General features: G+C 33.6%; 1 protein-coding gene across 1 annotated transcript in view; it reads right to left on the reverse strand.

Annotated features, from left to right (window-relative positions):
- SMC4 (structural maintenance of chromosomes 4) overlaps positions 1–27,477 on the reverse strand; it is a 31,739-nt gene that overhangs the window by 639 nt on the left and 3,623 nt on the right. Inside the window, exons 5-23 of the mRNA XM_065943599.1 lie at positions 26,417–26,593; positions 19,971–20,135; positions 19,590–19,717; positions 19,007–19,147; positions 18,194–18,344; positions 16,648–16,812; positions 14,947–15,180; positions 13,322–13,507; positions 11,804–11,965; positions 9,844–10,069; positions 9,679–9,758; positions 8,642–8,794; positions 7,443–7,569; positions 3,605–3,794; positions 2,389–2,533; positions 1,958–2,131; positions 1,161–1,343; positions 788–1,020; positions 90–273 (exon numbers count right to left, since the gene is read on the reverse strand). Of these exons, the coding sequence (XP_065799671.1) occupies positions 90–273; positions 788–1,020; positions 1,161–1,343; positions 1,958–2,131; positions 2,389–2,533; positions 3,605–3,794; positions 7,443–7,569; positions 8,642–8,794; positions 9,679–9,758; positions 9,844–10,069; positions 11,804–11,965; positions 13,322–13,507; positions 14,947–15,180; positions 16,648–16,812; positions 18,194–18,344; positions 19,007–19,147; positions 19,590–19,717; positions 19,971–20,135; positions 26,417–26,593 (3,204 nt within the window). The remainder of the gene's footprint in view (positions 1–89; positions 274–787; positions 1,021–1,160; positions 1,344–1,957; positions 2,132–2,388; positions 2,534–3,604; positions 3,795–7,442; positions 7,570–8,641; positions 8,795–9,678; positions 9,759–9,843; positions 10,070–11,803; positions 11,966–13,321; positions 13,508–14,946; positions 15,181–16,647; positions 16,813–18,193; positions 18,345–19,006; positions 19,148–19,589; positions 19,718–19,970; positions 20,136–26,416; positions 26,594–27,477) is intronic.

The following is a 27,477-nucleotide window of genomic DNA, read 5'->3' on the forward strand; positions in this document are numbered from 1 at the left end:
AAAGCTCGAAAGAATCCATAGAATTCCTTGTGTAACGTTTAGGGAACACACACAATTCTCAGAATGAAAAGCTCTAAATGATTACTTACATATATGTAAAATGCAACAATAGAAACATTTTTGAAATCAAGGGCTGCGTCAATCTCATCCATGAAGTAGAGGGGAGTGGGTTTATAGTGATGAAGAGCAAACACTAAAGCCAATGAACTAAGTGTTTTCTCTCCTCCTGAAAGGTTGAAGATCTTCTTCCAACTTTTCTTAGGTGGTCGAACACTGAAATAATTAAGAAAATCTTGTCATTTAAATTACTTGTAAAACTAAATTAAGACTCCATGATTTGTTTCCTGTAATTGGCTTCTACCACCTTCCTTGGAAATACCTAACTTGCTTTTTCATAAATATAAATTATTGGTGGGTTATTTTATAAAAATATTATTGGAGGATGAACACATAAGAACACCCAACAAAAATTTAAGATTTAAACAGTAGATCAGTAAGTAATTCTTGCTAGTCTTCCTGTTTCCCATGAATACTGGAGTGGGTAGCCTATCCCTTCTCCAGGGGAACTTGCTGACCAATGAGCTGAACCAGGGTCTCCTGCATTGCAGGTGGATTCTTTACCAGCTGAGCTACACAGGAAACCTGTAGGCAAACTAGTATTTATCAAATAAAATACACTGTAGACTTAACTGTCATATCCCACCCCTAAAAAATACTAAGCTTGGGGAATATGTACAGAGATGTTAACAGAAAAATCCAAAACTTGGTATATGGCATCATTACAAACCTGAACGTGATTCCTTCAGAGAAAGGATCCATGCTGTCTACAAGGTCCAGCTCAGCATCGCCTCCCAAAGTAAGCATTTGGTAATTTTCCTTTAATTTATTTGTTATTATATAAAAACCTGCCATGAATTCATTAAGTCTTTGTTTTCGAAGATCTTCATATGCCTGTCTAAAATTATCTCTTTCATTAGTAATTTCATCCAATTCTGCTACCCGTTGTAAATATAATTCTTCCTATGAAAAGAATATGAGAAAAACATGGTATACATTTCACATGAGAATTAAAACTGCTAATTATATAATAAAGGCTTAACAATTTAGGCTAAGGACTGAAGAGACTTTCTGACCATTACATATGAGTCGTTTACTTGTACCTTCTTTTTATACTCTGCAATGGCGCCAAGATTTGGTTTCATTTCATGACACTGGGCTTCCAAAACTGCGATTTGATTTGTTATAGAATCTGGGTTCTTGATTGCTTCAAGCTCTTCTGGGCTTAGAACTGGAACCTTTTCAACGTGATTATCTTCTATGGGATGCAGTGTTATTTTTGAAATCTACAAAGTTGGATGAATATTAGAAAATGCAGTGTTATAATTCATTGTTTCAAAAAAAACCTCCCAGGGACTTCACTGGTGGTCCAGGGGTTAAGAGGCTGCCTTGCAATGCAGGGGATGTGGGTTCGGTTCCTGGATGGGAAATGAGCATTCCACATGCTACAGAGCAACTAAGCCCAGGTGCAACAGCTAGTGAGTTCATGCACTGTGATAAGAGATCCTGCATGGAGCAACTAGGACCTGACAGCCAAATATATTAAAAAAAAAAAACTCACAAATTTAAGACAAATTACCTATCAGAACGACGTATATAAGAAGAAGTGGTGACTCATTTGTATATCAACTATTTTTCAAAGGACTTAAAAAAAAAATAGTTGTTGTGCTCAAGTGTTCATGTTCAATGTCTATATCAGCCCTGGGATGAAAATGTTGACTAATTCTAACCATTACTCTTATTTTTCTGTATATAATAACTCCTATATACTGTTCATTTTGTTAACCTGAGATGTGATTATATAGCCTGAAATTAAGAATTACAACATACTTCAAAAACACAAACCCCAACTTTTTTCATAAAGGGTATTTTAAATTTACACTTGACCAACAATTCTCACCTCTTTTTGCCAATATTTTATTTTAGAATTATGTTCACCAATGTGACCATCTATTTGTTCAAGTTTCAACTTAATACTAAGTGCATCTTTTTGGAGAGCATGTTCATTTTCCTGAATTACTTTTAGTTCTTGAAGTAGGTTTCGATGTTCTTTCTGAATTTCTGGTAAGGATGCCTAGAAAACAAAAAGAGCTGCTATAGATATGATCTCAGAATAGGGATTTTCACATTACAAAGATGAAGTCAGCACTCTCGCCTCATGCCTCTTTCACTTTAAAGAAAATGTTTTTATTTACAGAAAGTTAAAATGGTCATTTTTATTACACAGATGGAAGTTAACATAAGTGTAACCTACTGAATGCTTACTACACAAGGTACTGATGTTATCCATAATTCTCTACTGCTTCAAACAGCACCCTCTCCCCATCTTACCTCTGCATCATTTGTATTCTTTACAACCTCTGCTGCTTTGTCTTCAAGACTTTTTAGCTCTGTTGTTAAGTCATCTACTTCTTTCTCAGTATCTTTTATTTCTTTCTCTGTACGTAAGACACTGTCTTGTGCTTTTTTAAGATTTCTAAACAAGCAAAATCTTATATTAAAAACTTTTCATGACATTAATGTGACACTGTTTTCAATCACAGATTTAAAAACTTATGTTTAAAAAAAACACAACTTATGTTTTACTAAAAATTTTTCGATTGATTTTTATGTTTGCACAAACATTTGTGGGATGTTGTATATTTTATTAAACTCTCAATATAAATTAATGAAAGTTCCTTATATAAAATTTTAGTTTCATTCAATCTTAAGACTATGAAGCAAAATTGTCCATTCAATTATTATAGTCTTGTCATTTTCTTCTCAGACTGGAGGTTCTTAAATCTTTAACTCTTGAAACTATACCTTCAAGTAAATTACTTCCTGGTTCAAGTGAGGGAAAGTAAGTGTTTTGGGTAGAGTGAGGGGAGGAAATGGGACAAAGGACAACAGGGATGACAATGACACACGCACACAACTGTTTTTCCCCCGTGACTGATACCTGTGTTTAGGTAAAACACTGCTTATTAATTAGCGCCTTTTAACAAAGGACACTGCAGTAACTGAATGACCAGATAATCACTATGCAACCAATTTGTAATTCTAAGACAAACAGCTGTTTACATTTCAACACTGTATACATACTGTGCTTTATTTTAGAATACTTTAATACTCTAAAACAAGACCTGTATTATGAATGTATTAAAAACTTTTTGGGACAATGGAATAATCTAATTAAAATTTTCAGTTACTAAAACAATTATGCTAATAGTTCTCATCCTCCTTATTCTCCTAAGACCTAGATCTATTTAAATGAATCACCATCTAATCCTCTAAACCAGAGAAATGAAACTCTAACTTCTATGTCCTCACAACTGGGGAGTTACATAACCACATTTTGGTAAGCCATACCTGTTTTATCAGTTTTTACAAACTAATCATATGATAAATGTTTATTATTGGCCTCCACCTATTAAAATCCTACTAGGTAACAATGTCAGATCTTAAAAAGCAACAGGAAACATTTATTAGACATTAAATTTAAATATTAATCCCCGTTTCAGTGTGATGTAGGGAAGAGGAAGACAGGGTAGTATGCAAACTCTACCTGTCAGCAGTCTTGATTGCCACTTGTGCCTTAGTAATAGCAGAAGCACATTCATCTAATTGTTTATTTATTTTATCAAGTTTGTCTTGTTGGGCCTTGAGTTTATGGTTATTGATTTCTACGATGATATTGTGTAACCTTTTAACCTCAGCTTCCACTTTACCAGCTCTCTCAGCCACATTGTTATACTCTGGGGGATAAAAAAAGTAAAATTAATTTGTGTTTCTACACACTAATCATCATTTGTTAGATGCATTCAATAAATTTCTTCAGTCAATACAACTTAACCTGATGCATGCAAAAGAAACTTTAAACATTTGAGGAAAAGGGCCTCAAAAACAAAGCAAAACCCCAAACACAAAACCAGAATGCCCTATATGAAAACAAATGGTGTTACAACAACATATAGTTAATTCTCTGGCTCAGCTGTGAACATAACCCATATTTCTTAATGGCTTCATACTGTGAAGCTCTTTACAGAAGTTTATAGGGTACTTTGACTATTTGTCTCATAATGATTTTTTACCCTTAGACTCTGTACCCAACTACAGACTGGTGGTGTTATTTAATTATGCTAACCCTCGAATTCTCTATAACAAAGTGGGGGAGATAGAATAAAGTGGCACTTTTCTCTGTGGCACAGAAGTCTCTTAAGTTACACACTTCCTAGATTTCCTTGTACCTAGTGTTTAGACATAAATTTAAGTCCATTCTATCAAGAAAAATTCATACAATTTGGATGGCAAAAGTGATGAACTGAGCATGTTTCTGCTGGAAGTCATGGAAAAGTTTTCTTGGTGGCAGTAGAGGCTCTGATGTTCTGTCAAGAGTTTTGTGAAAACTGACAGGCAATGGCATTAACTTTGACGGACCGGGGTGGATTATGACAGGTAACAATGTGCTTCTGCTGTTGGCAGTTACAGTGTCATCTTCCTACTTTGAGAGATGGCTTTTCAATTGTAGAAGAGGCAGTATAGTTTCTTTCATGGTTTTGCAGAGTAGCTCTGGAAATTATTCTTAGCGTTTAACCTAGAATTTAAGTTATCACAATGATCCTATAAACAATCATTTTCTCTCTTAAATGCACATTCCTGCACCAAAAATCCTATTTACACTAGCTAGAGTGGATTCTGTTCTCCATATCTGAACCCTAATCATTATGATGTAGCAAAGATGAAAGGTGGCAAAAAGGTAAGGGGTTCAAGCTATCTACACGTATGACTAGAAAGGAAGCAGATACAGTGCCAACTTATAGAAAGAAACTCCCATAAAGCTTCTGTGGGAGGTATGTAGCATTTAGCATAGGAGAAAGCAGATAGGATTTGCTGAGAGGAAAAGACTTAACTATTGTTTCCTCTTGACTGTCTATTCTGTTAGGTAAGAGGGAATTTCAATATTCTCCACGTTTTACAATTATCTTTTTGTTCCACATTTATCAGAGAATTCTTTAGTCTGATTTTAAAAGCTCATCTAGTGAGTTTAATTACAATGTCTATTTTTTGTATTTCTGAGATCACAACTTGATTTAAAAAAAAAAAAAAAAAAAAAAAGCTAAACAAAACCCTGCCCCTTTTAGTCTTCTAACTCTCCCCTCTCCCTTAAAGATACTATATTTATTGAAAGAATTGTTTTGCTAACAGTGACGAGTCTGTGTGCTTAGCTCCCTTGTGGGGTAGAGTACTAGCTGCTGTGGGGTCATGGCATCGTGACTTACACTGGGATGGACCAAGTACGCAACTGGAAAGGGTTCCACTCTTCAGAACATCATTTTCCTTATTTTAAAGTACCTAAAATGCATTAAATTTCCCTGCCTATTTATAGTAGCATGTCTGTTAGAAATAGGAGGGGAAAATGGACATAATGTAATTTATAATTTCAAAGTCACCATTTTACACCAGCTTGCTCCTTTTATTCTCCACACATTTGCCAGATTTTTAAAATCTAAATTAATGTAAAATGAAATATTTAATCTTAAAGATATGCTTGCATAAGTGGGCTTCCATATCAGACATTAAGAAAGCCTACTAATAATAACCAGTACTTCCACGAGAGGAGATATAATATATATATATATATATATAGGGCTCCTAACAAAGTCAAGGAGTCCTTTTCAAACTAAATACAAATTCTTGTAGTCTCTCAATGAGAGTGTTGTTATAAATGACAAAGATTTATTTTTTGTTTGACCACTAGGTTCCATGAAAGCAGTAACAAACACTGTAGGTACCCTGGGGAAGGAGGAGTAGGGTGAAGTCTGTGTCTGCAAGAACAAAATACAAATCCAAAATAAATGCAAGGGAAAAAAAGGCCCTGTCAGGTTATGTCACCTCCCTGTATATCACTCTGCAATGGCTTTTAATTTCCCCTGGAGACATGGCCTATGAGGCTCTACATTATCTGGATTACTCTATCAGTTAATTCTAGGGATTCCTTGTTAGAAACTTCTGACATACTACTTCCTGCCCTAGGGTCTCTACATTCTTCCTGGAATGCTCTTCTCCCACATTTGCACTCATACTTTCCTTGGCTCTCTGCTCAAATCTCTAGCAGTAGCCTGTCTAACCACTGTGTCTATCTGAATCCCCATCCGGTACCATTTTCCTGGTTTTCCTTTTATCACCTAGTTCCACCTGTTATAGTATGTGATCTATTTGCTTAGTTTCCTTATCTCTTAAGGGTGAATTCCTTGAAAAGAGGGACTTTATTTTGTTCACAGCTTGATCAATAGCATCTAAAACAAAGCTTGGTCAGTAGCAGATACTTTTTTGTGTGAATACCTCAGTATAAATAAATATGACTACAAAAATAAAAAATACAGGTTTATATTAATATGCAATGTGCACAGTGGACATCTGTCTGCTTACAATCTTTTCACTTCTTTTTCTTTTGGAAGAAAAGTCCCTAATTTTTTAAAAAATTTTGATAATCGCTCCAATTCTAGTCCATCTAATACTTATGGATGAACAATCAGTATTTGTCTTCCTTTGCTCATGAACCAGACTGTAAAAAGGGTCTTTCTTGATGTGATGAAGGCTGTGTTTCCTGGGGTCACTGAAACACTGCGAAACTCAGAGTTACCTCCTCCTGTACTAAGATGACACCTATGTACATTTAACTGAAGCCAACATGAAGTGGGCTTCCCTGGTGGCTCAGATGGTAAAGAATCTGCCTACGATGTGGGAGACCTCAGTTTGATTTCTGGGTCAAGATCCCCTGGAGAAGGAACTGGCAACCCATTCCAGTATTCTTGCTTGGAGAATCCCACGGACAGAGGAGGACCACGGGGTCACACAAAGAGTTGGATATGACTGAGTGACTAGATGACCTGAACATGGAAATAGAAGTGGGCTACTCAAGTACACGGCCAGAGGGTTTTAATGTCAAAGCCAATTCTGACTATGAGCCTATGAACTAATTCCCTTTCTTGTTGAGTAACTTTGGTAGAACACTTACATGTTTATATATAGAGGAAGAAAAAAGTTCTGGAAAGAAAAATATATGTTCTTTAAGTTCTCATTAACAGCACAGGTATTGGAATCAGATTGCCTTCATCCTGAATTCCTGTATCACCACCATACATTATGTGACCTTGAGCAAATTATATAAACCATTCTGTGCCTCAGTTTTCTTATCTGTCAAATGACATACTTAATTTATTAGTACTTACTTTATAACCTTCTGAGGATGAAATAAAAATAAAAACCGTATAACAGTGGTCACTTGAATGTAATATATATACCCTACTATTTTTTATTCTACAAATTGTGATCTTAAACATTACAAATATTACAAACCTGTTTTTGACAATATAGGGGAAAAAGTCTGTATTTAAACATACCTGTCTTGAAAGCATTGACATTTTCTTCAAGCAATTTCTGCTGTTTTTTGTCAGGGACTGTAGCAAGTACATTAGCTTCAAGTTCCTTAACTTGGACATTCAAATATTCTTCTTGCTCTGATAAACGCTACAGAATGTTTTAAAATTCAAGGCAAGTATTTTAACTTACAAAAAATAATATTTGCTTTAAACATTTTAAATTAAAAAAGGTACTTAAAATCTTTAAGAAAAACACAAAAACTAACAAGAAAGGGCAGAAAACAAACAATAAATACAAAAATTGAAAATGGCCAACAAAACATTATGAAATGTATAAATTCATTACAAAGACAAGTTAAATGCTATTTTTTAGGACATCCGTGTAGCAAACTTAGAAAATATTGAAGACTACTTAGAAAAATTATTTGTATATGCTACCAGTAGTAAATGAATTAGAACTTTTCAAGAACAATTTGGCATTATGCACCATGTGCTTTTTAAAAAACATTGTACACATACTGGGTGATAATTATAATTTTAGCACTAAGGAAATAATTGGATGAGCATATTAAGGTATGCCTAACAAGAATATTTAAAACATAGTGGTGTACACAGCCAACACAGAAAAACCTTTATCAAACTATGGTACAAACTATGTCAATATAATTGCACACAAATTAAATTTACATTTGTTGAAAAGGAAGCTAATTACTGAGTGAAGAAAAGTTACTATAAGACTATAAAAATCCATATGCAAATTTAGTAGGTATATCAACATCTACCACATACGTAAACACATACACGCAAACTTGATACTGCCACTAAAAGTTAAAGGCCGTACACAAAAACTGAAGGTGATAATCTTTTGCGTATTTTCTAAAAACTTTCCTGGTTTTGTTTTTTTAAAGAGACTGTGGGCATGCATTGCTTTTTTATAATTAAGAAAACTTTCCACTTTGTAAGGAGAATAAAATAAAGGGTCATTGTTACAGGAAGACACATTTCTGTCAGGTCCAAATGGAAACCAGAAATAGCTATGGCTGGAGCAACATTATGACAGGACATTTATCTATTAGTACTCAAGGAAACAACAATCAACAGACCCTAACCCAACCTCCCCCTCCCCTTTATATTTTAAAAATTATAAGCAAACAATAAAATGCTTCTGCCAAATTGCTGTTGAATTCCAACAGTTTCAGTTAATATTGGTAAAAAGGTACCTGGATGCTTGCAGAAAACTTTTCTAGTGTATTCCTCATTTCTCGTTCACTATGCCTTAACCTAAGTATTGCTTCTTCCAGTTGTACTTTCTGTTCCTGAATTTGCACTGCTTTTTGAGAGTCTCTCTGCAGCTGTGATTCCATTTTATTTACCTACAAAGAAAAATACCAGTGAATTAAGTTTACTCCAACAAGAGTTATTTCAGATTAACAGCAATTTATGAAATGATGAAAACCCAAATTTATGATCAGGGAGGGAGGTTCAAGAGGGAGGGGACACATGTATACGCACTGCTGATTCATGCTGATGTACGGCAGAAACCAACACAACACTGTAAAGCAATTATCTTCCAATTAAAAAAAAAGGCTAGAAACACACCAAACACCCCAGTTCCAATTCTAAAACCTAATGCTTAGGAGATGGTCAACTAACTTCTGCATCATAGATTCAGGTGAAAAGGCAATTTTAAGTGTTGTATAATCAATTATAGTGAAGGTATACTATCCAAATATTTAAGAGGAAGAATATAAACTACTTCAGAACTTTAAGGAAGAAAGTAGTATAGTGTTCTGATTGTGATAATGGAACACAGGTTCTTTTGGGCATTTTGACATTCTATTTTACTTCTGGAAACAAAGTATTTTGAGATAAAAATCTGGAAACATATCAGAAGTCTTTGCTATATTTACAATTTAAGTCATTATTTTGAAATACAAAAGATAATTATGTAATACAGCAGTAACTGTGAAGAAACAAACATCAAACAGTAAGTTAATAGTGAAATAAATTATATGATCCAAGTGTGATAACAGAAAAAGATATGTATGCTGAGTACATACTTTTTAATTAACATACTTTTAGAACTTTAACAGGCTTCATATGAAATCCCACAGCTTATACACTAGCCATTTATAGCAAGTTCAACCTGTTAATTGAAAATATGACTACAGTACGTTTAAAATAGTAGAATGTTCTATAGTATGTTATGTATCAATAAAGCTGCTTTAACAAAAATGTCTCGACTATAATTTCTGACCTCTTCTTCTGAGATTTCAACAACAACTGATGAACCCATCCTTCCTTTCATTACTTTGCTTCCACCGCCAGTCATTGTACCTAGAGAACAGAGAAGTCAGACTTACATGTATGTATCCCCCCAAAAGGATTAACGAGACTCAATAGCAAAGGAAAAAACTATTACCTGACTGTTCTATGATTTGCCCTTGTAATGTTACCACTCTCCATCTTCTATCTTTTTGATAAGCTACTCGTGTGGCTTGATCTAAGCTGTCAGCTACTAAAGTATCCCGTAAGGCAAAGTAAAAAGCTTGGCGAATTGCCCCATCTTTTACTTTTACTAAATCAAATAACCGAGGAGTATTCTCAGGAGTTTGAATTTTGGTCATTTTCTTTGCCCACACTGCCATCTAAAAAAAAAGAAAAAAAAGATGTTTCTTTAGGTATCCTTTACAGAATACACGTTACACATTATAGAATACACATGTTAAACATAAGAATATGTATACAAAGTTCTTAGTTATCTACATAACAATATTGTTATTTAAGAAAAAGATATAAAATTATCTCTATTCACAGATGATCTGATCTTATATATATTAAAATTCTGAGGAATCCTCACATGAAAAAACTATTAAAACTAACATGAATTCAGCAAAGCTGCAGAACATAAGATCAATATGTAGAAACTGTATTTCTATACACTAGCAATAAATAATCTGAAAATGAGATTACAAATCTACAGTGATCAAGACAGTGTGATATCAATGCGAAGTCAAGACATAAATAAGAGGCCAGAAATAAACTCTTACATTTATGATTGGTTGGTTTTTTGACGAGCATGCCAAGAAAATTCAATGGGGAAAGAATATAAAAGGTGTCAGAACAACCCAATAGCCCAAAGAGTAGCTTGACCCCCCCACTTTATAAAATTAACATGGATTAAAGAACTAAATGTAAAACCCAAAGCTCTAAAGCTCATAAAACAGAGAAAGTAAATCACCCTGACATTAGGATTACACGGTAGCTTCTTAGATATGACACCCAGTACCCAAGCAACCAAAAGTAAATAGACTGCTATCTAACGTGAAAAGATGGCTCACAAAATGGGAGAAAATATTTGCAAACCGTGTATCTGATAAGACTTATATCCAAAATATATAAAGAACTCTTACAACAGTAAGACAAACCAATTAACGAATAAGAATCTGAACAGAAGATAAAGAAATGGCCAATAAATAAGCACACGAAAAGTTGGTGTACAAAAACCTGTGTACATGAACATTCGTGGCAGTATTAACCATAAACAGCCTAAACACGGAAACAACACAAATGTCCACCAATTGATGAATGGATAAACAAAATGTGCTACAGAACATAATGGAAAAGGGAAGAGCATTTGGCAATAAAAAGGATTAAAGTGCTGATGATGCAACATGAACTTTTTTTTAAAAAAAAAGAGCGGACAGGGAACTGGATCTTAGTTCCCATAAAAGGGATCAAATCTCTGCCACTTGCAGTGGAAGCACAGTCCTAACTGCTGAACCACCAGGAAAGTTCCATTATGGATGAACTTTGAACACCAAGTAGAAGAAGTCATAAACAAAAGGCTACATATTATGTTATTTCATTTATACACAATGTCCAGAATACATAAACCTAGAGACAAAGTCAGTTAAAGGTTGCAGGAGGGTGGGAGAACAAGGGTAGTGATTGCTCAGGCGTATGGGGTTCCTTTCTTGGGGTAATGAATATTTCGGAATTAGACAGTGGTCATGGTAGAACAATCAATTCTGTGAATGTACTAAAATCCATTGAACTAAATTATTTTAAAATAATGAATTTTACGATTGTGAATTATATTTAAGTGTTTTTCTCTCTATTTTTTAAAAAAGTAGTTATTGAAGATAGAAGTTAGCATACCAAACTACCAGTCACTCCAACATAAGAATGCATATTACTTTAGGGGAGGTAGTACAAGTTTTTTTTTCTCACAACAATGTAACCCCTAGAGCCTAATATAATCCTCAAAACCTATTAGGTGGTTCACTGAAGCAACTATGAAGAAAAACCTAGGATTCAAAATCAATCAACACCTGGCACTTAAAAACTAAAATACAGGTAGATTATAAATAAATACCCACCTTATCCAAACCTATGAAGGTTGCAACTCCAATATTTTGTCTTTTAAGGAAGTTTACACATTCTTGGGCTGTATCAATAGAATCAACAACAATGTAGTCTAATGCATGACAACAAGATGAAATAGCAACATCGTATTTTTCATCAATTGTTCCTAAGTCCCCCTAATAAATAAGAGGAGGGGGGGAAAAATCAATGCACAATCAAATCAGCAGGGAATTAGGCAGAGGATCATTTCTATTTATACAGATTTTTCATTTAATTGAAGAACTATACCTACCTACAGTTTACAAAAGTACAAAAATGGTATACAATGAAAAATTTAAAGTGTCCCTCACATTCGATCTTTCTCTTCTGCAGAGGCAATCACTACTAGGGCTTTTATCCACCTTTAAAAAATAAACTTATGGATATACAGAGTCTGAAATTTTAATGAGCACAAAATGAACAGAACTGTTTTCACTACATTTAAGTGAAAATGTATAATGTGAAGATTTGAAACCTATAATTGTTATAAGCAAAATAACTTATAGAATAATAAAACTCTGAATTATTGGAAACCATCTAAGTAAATCTGTTTGTCTATTAATAACTTAGCTATCAGGGAGCATTAACCAACTAGTTTCATTTTTCCTTGAGCAGAGGAACAGGACCAAACTGTGTATCTTCAAAAAACTAAGGCAGAAGTCTTTGACATGAAGATATGGAAGCAACTATGCTGGTGCTTTTCACCTGCCCTTCTGAATCACCTTCTTCTGCTTCCTTCTCTGGAAGGCCGACTCAGGGAGTGCATTAATTGGTTCTTCTGGCTCCCCAGCTGAAGACAAACTGAGGCACCAGCCAGAAATGGTAGAATAGATGAATGGGGTTGAAACATTTATTTTCCTCACTTCCTTCCAGCTACCTTTAGCCATGGCCAAATTCCCTTCCTTCTTCAGGTTCAGGAGTTCAAGCTTCAGGTACCCACTATCCCTAGCCTTAGGTTTTGACAGCATCCTTTGGATTTTCCTAAACTCTAGCTACAACCCTCAGTATAATGGTATAAAACTCAGAATATAATTTATCAAATTCTTATTTTTTAAAGAAAAAAGTAGTTAAGTATATCAATAGAATTGGGTCGTTTTCTTAAAGTGACTATAACTATCCCAAACTTAATTTTTAATGGATTTCCCTTTTGGCTCAGGGGTAAAGAAGCTGCCTGCAATGCAGGAGAACTGGATTTGATCCCTGGGTTGGGAAGATCCCCTGGAGAAGTGTAAGGCTACCACTCCAGTATTCTGGCCTGGAGAAATCCATGGACTGTATAGTTCATGGGGTTGCAGAGAGGTGGACACAATTGAGCGACTTGTGCTTGCACTTCCTTAACTTTTAATATGAAAGGATCTATAACACAAAGAATTTTACTATGCCTGAGTGTAAGAGCAAAATGCTTAAAAAAAAAACTTAATATACAGTTATTTTAATGTTAAGAAAATTACAATGTCTGAGAAAAATGTATAGTTATTTATAAATAAATTTACCAGTCGTCCATATATTCCTGGAATTCTGCCAGATTTTTTTTCTTGAATTATTGCATCAAGGACTTTTCCCCTACTTCGAGTCATTGCTAAGGAACTCTTTGCTTCTTCAACTTTTTGGAAAAGATCACGAACCAAACTTTTGAAATTTATTTCTTCTTGTGTAAGTTTCTGAAGTTCTTTTTCTTTCTAAAGGTGAAAGTAAAGAAAATGAATCCCCAAAGCAGACACCCTTATTACAACATAGGAAAAGGCCAATAATAATAAACACCTGAACCAGAACTATGCCGTCACTGCTGCTTTGATTTTGAAAAATATGGATGGGTTTTCTATTTTAAAGGGGGCATAAATTATCTGCGTCAATAGTAAGAACAACCTCAATATAGTCCTAGGAGCAGTGCACTGATTTGATAGAATGAGTAGAGCTAGGGTTGTGGAAATCCCAGTTTTGTACCACATAATTATGCATAAATGTTTCCTAATTCTTATATTCTTACACTAATCAAAAATAGATCTCAATATAAGATTCTAGATATGGGTGACTGGGTATGGCTATGATTAATACTGTGGTTTGCTTTCTAAATAAATCTATTATTTAGTTTATTATATATCAAATATATGTTAAATTATAGTGTTATATAGTATAATTCATTATTCTAATTAAACCAAGGAAAACAAAAGCACAGCTCTGAAACAAAGGGAAACATGATGAGTGAACAGTACTATTTCTATACAAAAATGTCAGGCTGCCAACAAAAGAGAAACCTCACACATGTACACAAAAATCCTAATTCTCAGTTTCTCAGTCTACCAATTTAGAGCAGTCATTTTCCCAACTGACATTCTCTTTCATTTCCTGGTTTTAAATTGTTACCTCTATTACCAGTCATACTGGTTTCAAGTAGAAGCTCAAGTTATAGAGCTTTATTTTTGTACCCAAAAATAAACTGAATCACCAGGAAGACAGAAGTCATAACTGAATATAACCTAAATTTACATTTAAATTCTACATGTCCATGAAGTTTTCTGATGACCAATCAGTGTGCATTTACTAAAACGAAAGAGACTTTATTTTCAGTGTCATTTCGCTTCAAAGAGCATCTTCTATTGCAATTTGCCTAATGATGCTTTGGAAATTAAAGTTATGAAATTACTTACTCAAGGAGAGGAGAGAAGATTGATGAACTAAGATATCTTGATTAGTTCAACAACTTGCAGTCCCAACAAAGAAAGTATATTCTTAAGTTCAAAAATAGAAAAAAACACTACGACAGTTGACTTGCATATCTGTTCACACACACATTTATTTGACTTTCCTGTATCACTGCATAAGTTGTCTACATTTACATTTAGGGAAACAAAACCTTTCTTTTGTTTAAATTATTTCCATGGGAAATAATGATAGCGATACTTGAGGGGAGAACATAGTTTATTGACAGTCTCAGATAGAGTACTGAAATATTAACCTCATTCTTTTGGGGGAAGATTACACTAAACAACAGCAACAAAATCTATCAGTCACACCAGATGTTGAGATTAAAAAAAATAAGTATGTAAACATGTATAAAAATAAATAAAACTAGGGTTGATAAACAATGTTCATATGAAATGCAGAAGCAAAGATTTACCTCCTTTAGCTCACGTTCAGTTTGAGGGAGTTTTGCCTCTATATCTCCAATTGCAGCTTTCCTTTCTTTGAGAGTCTCAGAAGCTGTCAGTAGAGCTTCTTTGGCTTTACTTAACTGAGACACTGCAGTATTATGACGACTGAGATAGATATCAAGTTCTGATTGAGCTACATCCATCTTTGAACGTGCTTCATTTACTGATTTGCTGAAGTCCATAAGTTCTTTCTCTCGACTCTGTTAAAATACGACAGACCCCCATTTAATCTGAAATATGTTTTCAAACCTAAACCAAAGTGGAAACCATACATTTTAAATTTAACTTCATAGATTATGTAAGCATAATATATAGAAGTAAATGTCATAAGTGAATGGACTAACAGTTTTTGCTTAGTTGTGAATGTTCATGGTATATGAAGTCTTTCCCCAACTGATTTAGTAACAGCTTAATGAGGTAGCTGCTGCTGCTGCTAAGTCGCTCCAGTCCTGTCCGACTGTGTGACCCCATAGACGGACGGCAGCCCGCCAGGATCCTTCGTTCCTGGGATTCTCCAGGCAAGAATATGGGGTAGGTTGCCATTTCCTTCTCCAACACATGCATGCATACTGAGTCGCCTCAGTCCTGTCGGACTCTGTGCGACCCTATGGACAGCAGACCACCAGATTCCTCTGTCCACAGGATTCTCCAGGCAAGAATACTGGAGTGGGCTGCCATTTCCTTCTATCTCAATTTAGAGACTAATATGATAAAAAATCATGACCACCAACACACACACCCACACCACTGCAGAATATGTTCAAAACACTATCCTGAATGTTTCGTATGTATTAATTCCTTAACGCAACAATCCTACGATCATCATCATGCCCATTTTGAGGAAACCGAGGTCAGAGTTTAAATAACTTGTTCAAAGTCATGCACTCACTCGTAAGCAGCAGAGCCTGTTTTTAGCTCCAAAGATACCTAGGTATAAGTCCTGGCTTTGTTACTAACCTAGAATGCCAAGGCACATGGGATTACTTGATATACATGAGATGAGCAAATGTGAAAAATTGATCTATAAAGTATTCTATTAGGAAAGTGACTGTATGATACTTAGCCACTTTATCACATAGGCATCCTACTTACAAACTCTTATAGATGTTAGAACATGTCCATATTTCAAAACAGAATCAATTTAGTCTGTCGAGAAACCCCAAAATACTTCACTGAGGTATAATTTACAAAGATCTTATATGTAACTGACTTAAGCAACCAAGAATTAACACAAGACCCATAGCTTTAAAACTATTACACAAGAGCTACAAAAGTAAAGAAGGGAGATGTCAACCTACGGTTAGTGCGGTTCCAAGCATGTATAGGTAGTGACCAATTAAATTACCAAGAAAATAATTTAAGAGAAGAGAAAATGTGGTGATTAAATCAACATTAACAGAGAATAGCATATAAAGCAAAGTATCTGATACGCATTTTCTTCTACCACTTTAAGTTCTCATTCTCAGTTAACATCTTTTTAAAATGAGAAAGCAGAAAACAAAAAGGGAGAGTGTCTAGGTTGGCTATTTTTGTGGATGTTAGATATTAAAAGCCTAAACTTCTCATTCTAACAGTTCATTTTTTATTATTACTATAAAAACAATCTTTAAGATAGGAGGGGGAAAAAAAGCCATCAAAATAAACACCAACTGATAAAGAAATCTTACTTCTTTTTCTTTTTGAAGGCCTTGTGTTTCCTGTTTAAGGCTATCCATAACTTCCTTTAATTTTTCTTCTTCTTTTTCTTTTTCTTTCTCAAGGGCATTGTTTCTAGTTGTTGTCTCCCTTATGATAGTCTCACTCTTGGCAGGTATACTTTTAAATTCTTCAACCTAAGATTATAAAACAAATTAAAAAGTTACTAGGAGCATTTTAGGCTATCCAATACCATTAACACCCGACTTATATAAAAGCATTTCTCAAGATCGTCTAGACCTTTGCAGTTTTCATTGTAATTAGGTTTGAACCAGCTAGCTTTAGCAAGTATACTTCCTTAACTATATGCTGCAATTTCTATATTCAGTCTAATTCATAGAATTAGGTAAAGATAATTCTGTGAATTCTTGATTCCTTACAAAAGACTATTCTCCTTGGCTGGGCATTGTATCTTTCTTCCTTCTGCTCTAACTTTATGCTGTAATTAATCTTCTTCACCTACTACATATGGTCTGAGTACATGGAATTCCTTAAAGTACCCTTCACGGTATATTACAACTTACCACATATTACCTTTACATCCCCCCAGTCTCTCTCAAATCCTAAGATCTTTCCCAACTTTACCCTTTCAGAGTCACCATGTGGGACTAATATTTTATTCCATTAATACCTTCCAGTAATAATCACTCTTCCACAGTTGGTGTCCAAAGGCTAATAACTGTTACTCAAGTTACATCTGGCTTACTCTGTCCAATTTAGGGGTTACTATGACATCCATGGTATTTTGTTTATCCTGGTTATCTATAACGGGAGAAATTAAACACTTTCCAAAATGTTATCCCTCAAACACTGATTCATATAAGATGTGCTATTACTGTACACACAGAAAGTATTTTGTGAACAAATGCATTTGCTTATAAGGTAAAGCAGAGCCTATGTTATAAGTACCATGTAAATATATGGTAAAAAACTTTTTTGAGGGGAGGGGCTTTCAGTGTTGCCTCTATGAATATCTGATTAAACTGTGAATATAGTTTGAAACGCTCCAAATTAATTATTAGTCTGGCTCCCAGCAAATTAGGCATTCTGGTCTAAAGTTCATCATCTTTTAAAATTTCAAACAGGCTAATCAACCCCTTGCTATAAATTATGGCTTCCCCTTCCCTCCTTTCTAAAGGGAAACTCCTGCTGATATTCTTAACTTGATTTCTGTAGACAAAGGTACTACTTTTAAAAGTCTATGATATGTAACTAAAAACCTCTTTTTAAACCATATATTCTAGGAAGATTATTTTGTCACCAAAACAGAATTACTGATTTGGTAAACAATTCTCCAGTCATGTATATCAGATACATAAGCTCTAAAACTCAAAGTCAATGGATGTAGGATTTCCATAGAGAGTGGGGTGGGGAGGAATTAGGTTCAGAGATAAATTCTGAAGCACTTAACATTCAGAATTCCAATTCATTCTCTAAGGGGCAAGAACATTCATGAAAAATAATAAAAACTACATCAGACAGACATGAAATATTAAGAATTTCCCCCACATAACCTACCTTTTCTTTATCTTTTTGAAGTTGTTTCTCTAGTTTTTTGGCTTTACTTGTAGCATGTTTCAATTTTTCCCTAACTTGAACATCTTCCAAATCTAGTTTTGTAAATTTTTCTTTGTTCTCCTCAATAAATTTTGTAATTTTATTCAGCTTCCTAGCAAAGTAAGGAAATTATCAGTCACTATTTTGGATATTCAGATATTTCAAAGTGACCTTATATACCTTGCCTGAAACACCATGTAAATGTACCAAGTTCTTCTAAGGTAGGATCCTAATATTACCTGCTTCGAGCTAACCCTCCTCTCCATCCCATATTTGAAGGAGTTGTTAAAATGTGTGGTTATGAGTTATTTTGTCTTTCAAAGCTAGATTGGAAATAGTGACTATGATGTCTAGGTATATAACAAATTTGACTGTTAAAAAAAAAAAAAGTCAAAACTCATTTTAAAGAATAAAAAAAGAAAACTGCATAGGTAAGGAATACTGGTGTCACTGAAGATTGCCATGAAAAAAGTAATGATAAAACTTTAAGACAACTAACCTGTCAGGTTAAATACCTATTTTTGCAATGATGTTTTCTATTATTGAGTTCTGCCACTAGGGGGTAGCATCCTCCATTATTTAAGACCAGAGTTGGGCACTCAAACCTGTGATAATCATCAACTGGTTTTTTGGTTGCAAAAAGAAACCATTTAAAATATTTTATATGCTGGCAAATATATTGCCCTCATATGCTGGTATTAAGTTTATATATAGACACACACACATACATGTCATAGAATAATCTACTTTTAGTACTTTCCAAAAGATTATTACTTCTCTACATCTTTTACAGCTTTATTCTTAGCTTTCATTTCATTTGACAGTATATTGCTCTTCTCATTAATTTCTTTGGTATCTTCATTAATTTTTTCCTTTTGAGTCTCCATTTCAGCAATTCGTTTCTGCAGATCATAACTAGAGAGAGAGAAAAAGCTATCAGAGATCCTAAAGTACCATTTCTAAAACTCTGAAACTATTTTAAGTAAAATCAGCTGTTTCTAAAGTTATCTAGGTCTTTGCAGGGGGAAGGAAGAAACCAACCCAGGGTCAAGGCTAGCATTAGGAACAAAATAGGTTCCATATAAACACAATTAGATCTGCTATTAAACGAATTAAAAAGAACTTATAAGTAAAACTACTAAGTATCAAGCACAGTGATATTTGTGAACCCAACTTCAAGTAGGATAGTTAAAAATTAACTTCACTACTATGGCAAAAAACTCTAATAAATTCATCACAACCACTTGCAGAATTTTTTTTTACTTCAGTCTTCGCATTTCTCTAATACAGGAAGAGAGAACAGATTAGATTTTAATGTCAGAGGCTAATACAAAAGTTGATAAATTAAGGTACTTACATGTAATATTGACAGACATGATTCTTTTTTCTAAATATTTCATTTTCCAAGGTAAGAAATTCAATGGCTATGTTTTTTTCTCCTTCTAAGGCATCCTTTTCCTTTTCTACCATCTTAACTCTGTTTAACTACAAAAGTTAAAAGGATAGAAATTGTTCATATTATATTAAGTGTATTTGAACAGTCTGAATTTAAAATATGCCAACATGAGATAAAAACAAACTACATTCACAAAAGTGTTTCTTTGAAATGTTCGTAAGGAAAATATAAAACTTCGCTTAATCAATTATGATCTACCATAACTTGAATTATCTGGCTTAGTAAAATTTGTTAATCAATAAATGAAACATTCTGGTTTACAAAAGCCTACAGAAGATTCACCTTTTCTCCTCTGTGTTCATTTAATATTTCAACTCTCCGACACAAGACTTTAATAGGTTCATTTAGTCGTCCAGAACCAATTATATCTTCTAAATATTCAAGCATACCCTCATCGTGTTCAGTCTGGCCTTTTGGTTTCATCATAGCAATTTGTTCAACTTCACCCTTTAAAAAAAGTAATATTTTACACTCACTATATATGTTTGGCTACATCAGCCTCAAGTGAGAACTAGAAACAAGTCAATTAACAAATCCAACATTAATTAGAACTAAATAATGTAAATCAGTAGCATAAAAAGATTTAGTAAGATGCAAATAGGACTTCCCTGATAGTTCAGTGGTCAAGAATCCTCCTGCCAGAGACTTGAGTTCGATCCCTTGTCTGGGAAGATCCCACATTCCTCGGAGCAACTAAGTCCGTGTGCTGCCAACTACTGAGCCTGTGCTCCAGAGCCCAGCTTTGCAACAAGAGAAGCTACTGCAATGAGAAGCCTGCACAACACTAGAGTAGCTCCCATTCGCTGCAACTAGAGAAAGCCTGTGCAAAGTAACAAAGACCCAGCATAGCCAAAAATAAATAAATAAAACTATATAAAATTCCAAGTAAAGATGTTCTAACTTTCTAAACAAACAATTAAATGAAAAAGGAAATAACTATTTTCTCTCATGGTAATAATAGGAAAAAGCCAACTGACTGTGAACTAAAAGTCTTGGTACACACAACACTGGAAAACTTTTGCTTGCAATCATTATTATAACAACTTTTAAACTATAGTTAAAATCTAAGATTAACATTATATATTTGCACTTATGCAGTTCAGTTACAAAGAGAAGAAAAAAATCCAGTCAGTAACTATCAAGGCTGACTGAAAGACAGCCATTTAGCTTGATGGGGGAGAAAGTTTTGTCTGAATATGCTCAGGCACAATGCTACTTTACTTCACACCAGTAGCCTGCTTGTACTCTTTATTACAATAGAAGAAAAGGGACACACAAGTAGAAAAATAAAAACATATCCCTTTATTTCTGCACAATAGCTAAGACTGAAAAAAATTTTTTAAAAAGGGGCATATATTCTCAATTTAAATATCTACAGTATTTATAAATGAAACTTAAAAACCTGGGTTAAAACTTGCTAATGACAAAGCATCATATTACCAAAATCTTCAATATAATTATACACAGTAGAAAAAAAACTAAAGACCAAACAAGAAAGGATAAAACAGTTCCTTTAAAAACTACTCATTAGGGACTTCCCTGGTGGTCCAGTGGTTAGGGCTCCAAGCTTCCATTGCAGGGGGCACTGGTCTGATCTCCAGTAGGGGATCTAAGACCCCATAATACGGGGGAAAAAAAATCTACTCAAAATCAAAATTAAAAAAAATTTTACAGCTGACCCCTTTTCTGTACTTTGATAACAGCACATGATTATAAAACACAAGGTGAAATGTTATCCTAAGAGCCTGTCATTGTTTAAATTTCTCTGTAACCTTGGCTATGTATGAATTAGATTTAGCTAAATATTAGTGTTTAAACTAAAATATGTAGACATTTATATAAAGTATTTTGTTCTGCTTTCAATTATCAGTTCTTTCCAAATATTTTAGGTAAGCTTTAAGTTTTAGACAGAACTTAAGCCTGGAAGAGTATCTAAAGCTTTGGATCACAACAGGTGAGACTCTAGCCATTGTACAAGCCAAGACTTATTCAGTTGTTATCTAAACAAGGTTTATCAACAGCAACATTGCTGACATTTTGGGCTGAATACTTTGTTGTGGGGAGCTAAGCTGGGTAGCATAAGATGTTGAATAATATCTCTGACCCTACCCACTAGATGCCAGCATGAAGCTTCCCCCAGCTGCTGACAGCCTAAACTGTCTCCAGACAATGCGAAATGTACTGGGGGGAGAAAGCAACAACTACTCCCAGCTGAGAATCAGTAATCCGGAAGTAGTTTAACTCTTTTATGTCTGTGTTTATGATCCAAATATCTGACACCAAATAGTCTAATATTCTAATTCGATTTGAATAGCTGAACACTTACTGTAAGATAAATGAAAATTCATGTCAAGAGAACTTACATATCTGAGTCAAATCACATAAGGTATTATTTAGGCATACATTTTTCAGATAACCAGAAGTTATGATTTGGTGTAACAATGACAAAAAAATATTCCTAAGGGCATCATACTTTTCCAGGCCAAACTATTTACTGAAGTGATGGAATACTACTATTAGGAGACTGCCTAATAAAAACAAAGCATAGTGGTTGCTTGTTTTTGGTCACTTGTTCCTCCCTTTCCAATTAAAATGAAAGATATACAGCTCTGATTTCTTTTCATTCTAACAAGGTATTGCCCAGCAGAAAAAACATTTTCAAGTCAAAGACAAGGACATTTATGAATCAACAATTCCATCTCAAGTCCCATATAACATTGTTTTCATTTGTTATATGGGATCCATTAAAAAATGGTTATTATCAATTAACACTATTGAACCAACAGGTTATTAGAACACTGAGGCCTGCCTGTCAGGTGACTGTTAGGACTGCTGAGGTATTTCACCGGCAACCTGAGACCTTTCTTGTGGTTCTGTTCCTTGATGTTCTCCGACTGCCTTAGCACTTGCTACTATTTGTTTTCTTCCTTGTTTTTCCATTTTGTGTCATTTCATGTATAATCTGAGGGCTTGTATAGCCTAGGCTTAAAGGACCACTCATTTCAGAAAACGAACCTATCCCAAAATGAAATTACAAAGTAGTTTTAATTTAAAGCTCAGTACATTTTAGAAATAATCTAAAACCTGAATTTAAAGTCACCTTCAAAGCTCCAAATCACAAACAGTGGTAGTATGGAAGACAAAAACCCAAACAAACAAGTTTCAAGTTGCTTTATAAAGCTAGCATCTGAAGCTGACAGTTTTATAGGCCTCCTCAATGTTATTTCTATTTTCCATAGCTTAATTGTACTAAACAAGGTTTTACACAAATTTCTTCACTGTTGTTTACTACTAACTTCCTATGTTTTAATTTGTATTTACACTGTATCAGAGATATTAAGCAACCGTGGAAAATACCATTTATGGTTTTTAAAAGCAACATAAAAATAGCAAGACTATGTCAAGAGGATATTTATAATATCCAAGGCCTAAACCTTAACTTATTGAACTGGGCAGAAAACCAAGATATTGTGACTCATTTACAGCATTCCTCAATAATCTAATTTACAACAATACAGGTTAAAAATCTAAGAGGAATAAATAGGTACGATGCTTTATCTTTACTGAAACAGAATCCAAATTTTACCAAGCATGAATCACAGGAAATTCAAATACAGTACATACATAATAAAATGTTTTTTTCCTAATAAGGAAGGCCTTAAGATTTAAGGTAAATATGGGTGTTTGCATCAAAATTAAATGGTCCAGATTTACTAGGCTTTGACGGTTTGCCTTGGTTGTATTTTTATTTTCTCCATTTTCTACTTTAAAGTTACTGTTTATTTTTTAAGTTACTGTTTTTATGCTATTCTAATAAATTTTTAATTTGTGAACTAACAGAGGCTAAGCAACTAACGACTGAGGTTAGTACCTGTAAAACAAGTGCATAAATAGAAAGGACAACGTTTTAGGAGGGAGACTGCTTGGTATTTATTTTGGGTGCTTAGGGATAGTTTCTTTCATATAGTTGAGGTGTTGAATAAGACACTTTTGGATAACTGAAGTACTACTGAGAAAGCTAAAACAACTTCTTTTGATACAGCACAGTTTTATTTCTACAGATGAAAGATCAGAATTCAAGTAAGCTTATATGTTATGCCTGGCGGAGAAGTATACTGGAAAGAAAAAATGAACAGGTAACTCAGATTTTGGTTAATCCAATCTCCAAATTACTAAATAAGAAAAAAAAAATCTTAGTTATTTTAAAATTTTAGTTTAGATTTTAAAATATGAAGACAAAAAGCATATGAAGTTGAAAACTGTGACAAAATGAGCTACTGTGAAATCTTTCAGCTAATAAAAACTCTACTTGTTCATACCAAGAATTATGACAATGGGAAACCAGCTCTCAAACAAGGTATAAACAGGGAAATGTACAAAAATGTACAAACCTAACACTTTCGGAAGGCATGTATAAATGCCTGTAAGGACAAGAAATAGACTTCTACCGTCTTTGGATCATTTATAGTATCTCAGTTTAGTGACTCATTAGGAACTCATTAAAATAGCCAACGATGAAATTTTAAATGATTTCAAATATTAGAAATACCAACTTGAAGAACCTACTATACCATTATAAATACTATAAAAAAATTATCCTTATGGACTTCTAAATTTCAGTGCTTTTTAGTCTAAAAAATAAGTTTTCACTTTAGCTGAATTTGTATCACTTAGCCTGTTAATCACTACCACTGGCCAAAGAGCCTACATTTTATTCAAAGCAACCACCTATGTCTTAGATGATGATATTCTGATGGTGCCAAGTTCTCAATCTCCCAAACTAGTTAGTTTTTAAGATAAATGTTATTTAGTGGGAGATAAGATAATGAAAATTGTATTCTTATTTACCTTCAAATGTTTTATATCTCTAGGGCAGGAGTCTAAGATTTTGATAAGGAACTAAATAAAAATCCATAGAAACCACTGATACTTTCCCTCAAACTTTTAAATTATCTATCTAGTCCAGTCCCTGTTTCTTCTTCCTAACAGGTGAGCCCTTAAAAGATTCTTATCTGTTAAAAAAAAAAAAAAGATTCTTATCTGTAAATTTAATCAAACGGAATTCAATTTGTTAATGTGGAAAGTTTACCTTGGTATTAAAAATGATTTCAACAATATAACTGTTAAGATGATTAAAAACAAGTTGAGATTATGGGGATAAAGGGCTTAAGCTTCCTGGACACTTTAGAAGCACATTATTGAATACAAAATTTACAATTTAAGAACTACTCTTATTTACCTCTTTGGGATGTTACTTTATTTAATTCCCTTTATTCACTGAATTATGTAGAAAGGCTATACCAAGGATAAAAAATTACCCTTACAAGAGTTAAAATGCAGTCTATTGTGATGAGTCTATGTACAGGTGTAAAACTTTATCTCAGGGTGATAGTAAGTACACAGCAAATAATAAGATAAACAACAATAAGCTCCTGCAAAATGGTATCATTATCAAATTTAGTTTTCAAATGGGGCATAACTTTTTAATCCATAATTAACCAAATCAAATCCCAGAACAGTTAAATTTGATTAAAAAACACACATAGCTTTAACCCCACATTTATGTAAATTCAAATCTCATTTAGAAATATATCTGCTAATGATTTCCCAACATCCATTTTAAATTAAGTTTGGGTTACAGAAGTATACAAATGAGCTGGTAGCAAGATACTAACATAAGTCATCCCAGAATGATATTTATTTATTTTCCACATACATTATATATAAATAACTTTTACTTTTTAAAAATAGTTGAAAAATATAGACTAAAATGGAAATAGCAGCTAACATTTTATAAGTTTCTTACTGGGAACACTCAGCCACACTAACAGAACTTTCTCAAAAGCAGCGCAGGACACTAAAGAATATCAGCTGCTATTTCTACATCACAATAGGTCTCCTCTTAAGCCATGCTTTTACGCTAACAAATTTCTTGAAAGATAAAACATAGAGAAGATAAGGGATTTTCTTAACCAAGCAAATCTGTTAGAAAATATCTTTACTCAAATAAAGAAAAGAGTTTCTAATAAAAATCAACTTAACACCAAGTTCTTAATGTTATACCTCCTTAAAAAGACTTTAACAGTATGATACTTAAGAATGAAATATCACTTTCTAATTTTCCAGTAGTAGTGGTTCAATAGGCCACTTAAACCAAAACAAAGAGCTTGTATGAGCTTTTAATTGACCATATTGTTTAAAAAAAATAAAAAATTAAATCAGAGAAGTGTGTCAAACACCTAGTATCCAGAGTGTTTTTTCTTTCTTTTTTTGGCGTATATATTAGGAGAGATTACAAATAAGAACAAAAGTAAAAGAACTATTAAAAGATAAGAAATCTTATTTAAAATGTTATCATAAAGAGAAATACAAACAGAAATGATAAATAGTTGCTATGTCCCTGTCACGCTAAAGCAGCACAATAATATTGGTGTTTAATATTTATTTTACTACGCCAATATTTACGTGCTGCTAGAGCGGAACAAGTATGTCAGTCCATCCAAACAAAATGAGCATATGATGATGAAAATATAGTTTTGAATGCATTTCCTTAAATTTCTAGAGCAGCAAATAATGATTCGCATCTTGACTGTAGTATGTAAACCATGATGTGCTGCTACAGTACTTTAAGGCCTCAAAAATACAGGATTCATCCAATAGGAAAAAAACCTCTTTACACTTTTATTAAAAGAAAAAAAAGAGAACCTCTGATGTCTTAATAAACTTACCTGTAAGATTAAAAATCTATTATGGTCCAAGTCAATTCCATGGCTTCGAAGAAGAATTCCAACATCCTTAAATGTAGTCTTCTTCCCACTTACGTGATAAACAGAAGTATTATCTCTGTAGGCCGTTCTGGATACATAGAAGTTACTGTTAGGAATGACTTCATAATCATCCCCTTCCTGTTTTGAAGAAAAACAAAACCAGAAAACAATTGCTGGTATTAAGTCATAAGTTTGCTTCAAACTTCACTCAATTCATATTGAAACTAATTCTATGGATTAAGAACTTTAACTGGATATGTACAAAAGCTGACAATAGTTCTAACAATTAATTATCTTAGCAAAGAATAGAAATAATTTTCTATTTCTATGGAGTTCTTGGGTCTCCTTCCTCACAGATCACAAACACCAAAAAGTCAAACCAACTACACCTTCAAGCCTAAAAACATACATAACTGAGAAAAGAACTGAAGGGAAACAAAAATCCCACTGTATCCAAAACAAACTCACCCAAAATATTAAACCACCTTGATAGATTACATTAGTTTATTAAAAAAAGCTGCAAGGGATGATTCAAGGAAAAAGGGAGGGGATAGTAGTGCAGTGATATAGATTAATTTTTGGAGGGTGGTGGTGGTGAAAAATAAGCTATTAATTAAAGGTAAAAAGAACGGCAAAGAACTGACAACTACATTTCCCTGTTTTTTAATCAAACAAAAAGAAATGAAGGGCAAATCTGCTTTAACATTAAAACTTGCTTTCCTTTAAAAACTATGTCATTTTGAAACCATGACTTTTAAACTTCACACAAATCAAGTGTAATTAATAAGCTACAAAATCAAATCTGATTTACTGGCTATCTACTTTCCAACCAAAACTGTATAACAGAAAAGCACTAAGAAAGAAAATTAAAATATATACCACCATGTAGATTTATTTAAAGCTCTTTATATTAAAATTAAAAACAAAACAAGACCTAGAGGCCAAATCACATCCTCATTTCATTATGTAATTAGTTTTCTACATTTTTAGGTTCCAGCCAGTTTTGAACTATGAATTCCCAA

Source organism: Muntiacus reevesi, chromosome 8, assembly GCF_963930625.1.
Source record: "Muntiacus reevesi chromosome 8, mMunRee1.1, whole genome shotgun sequence".
Classification (NCBI taxonomy): Eukaryota; Metazoa; Chordata; class Mammalia; order Artiodactyla; family Cervidae; genus Muntiacus; species Muntiacus reevesi.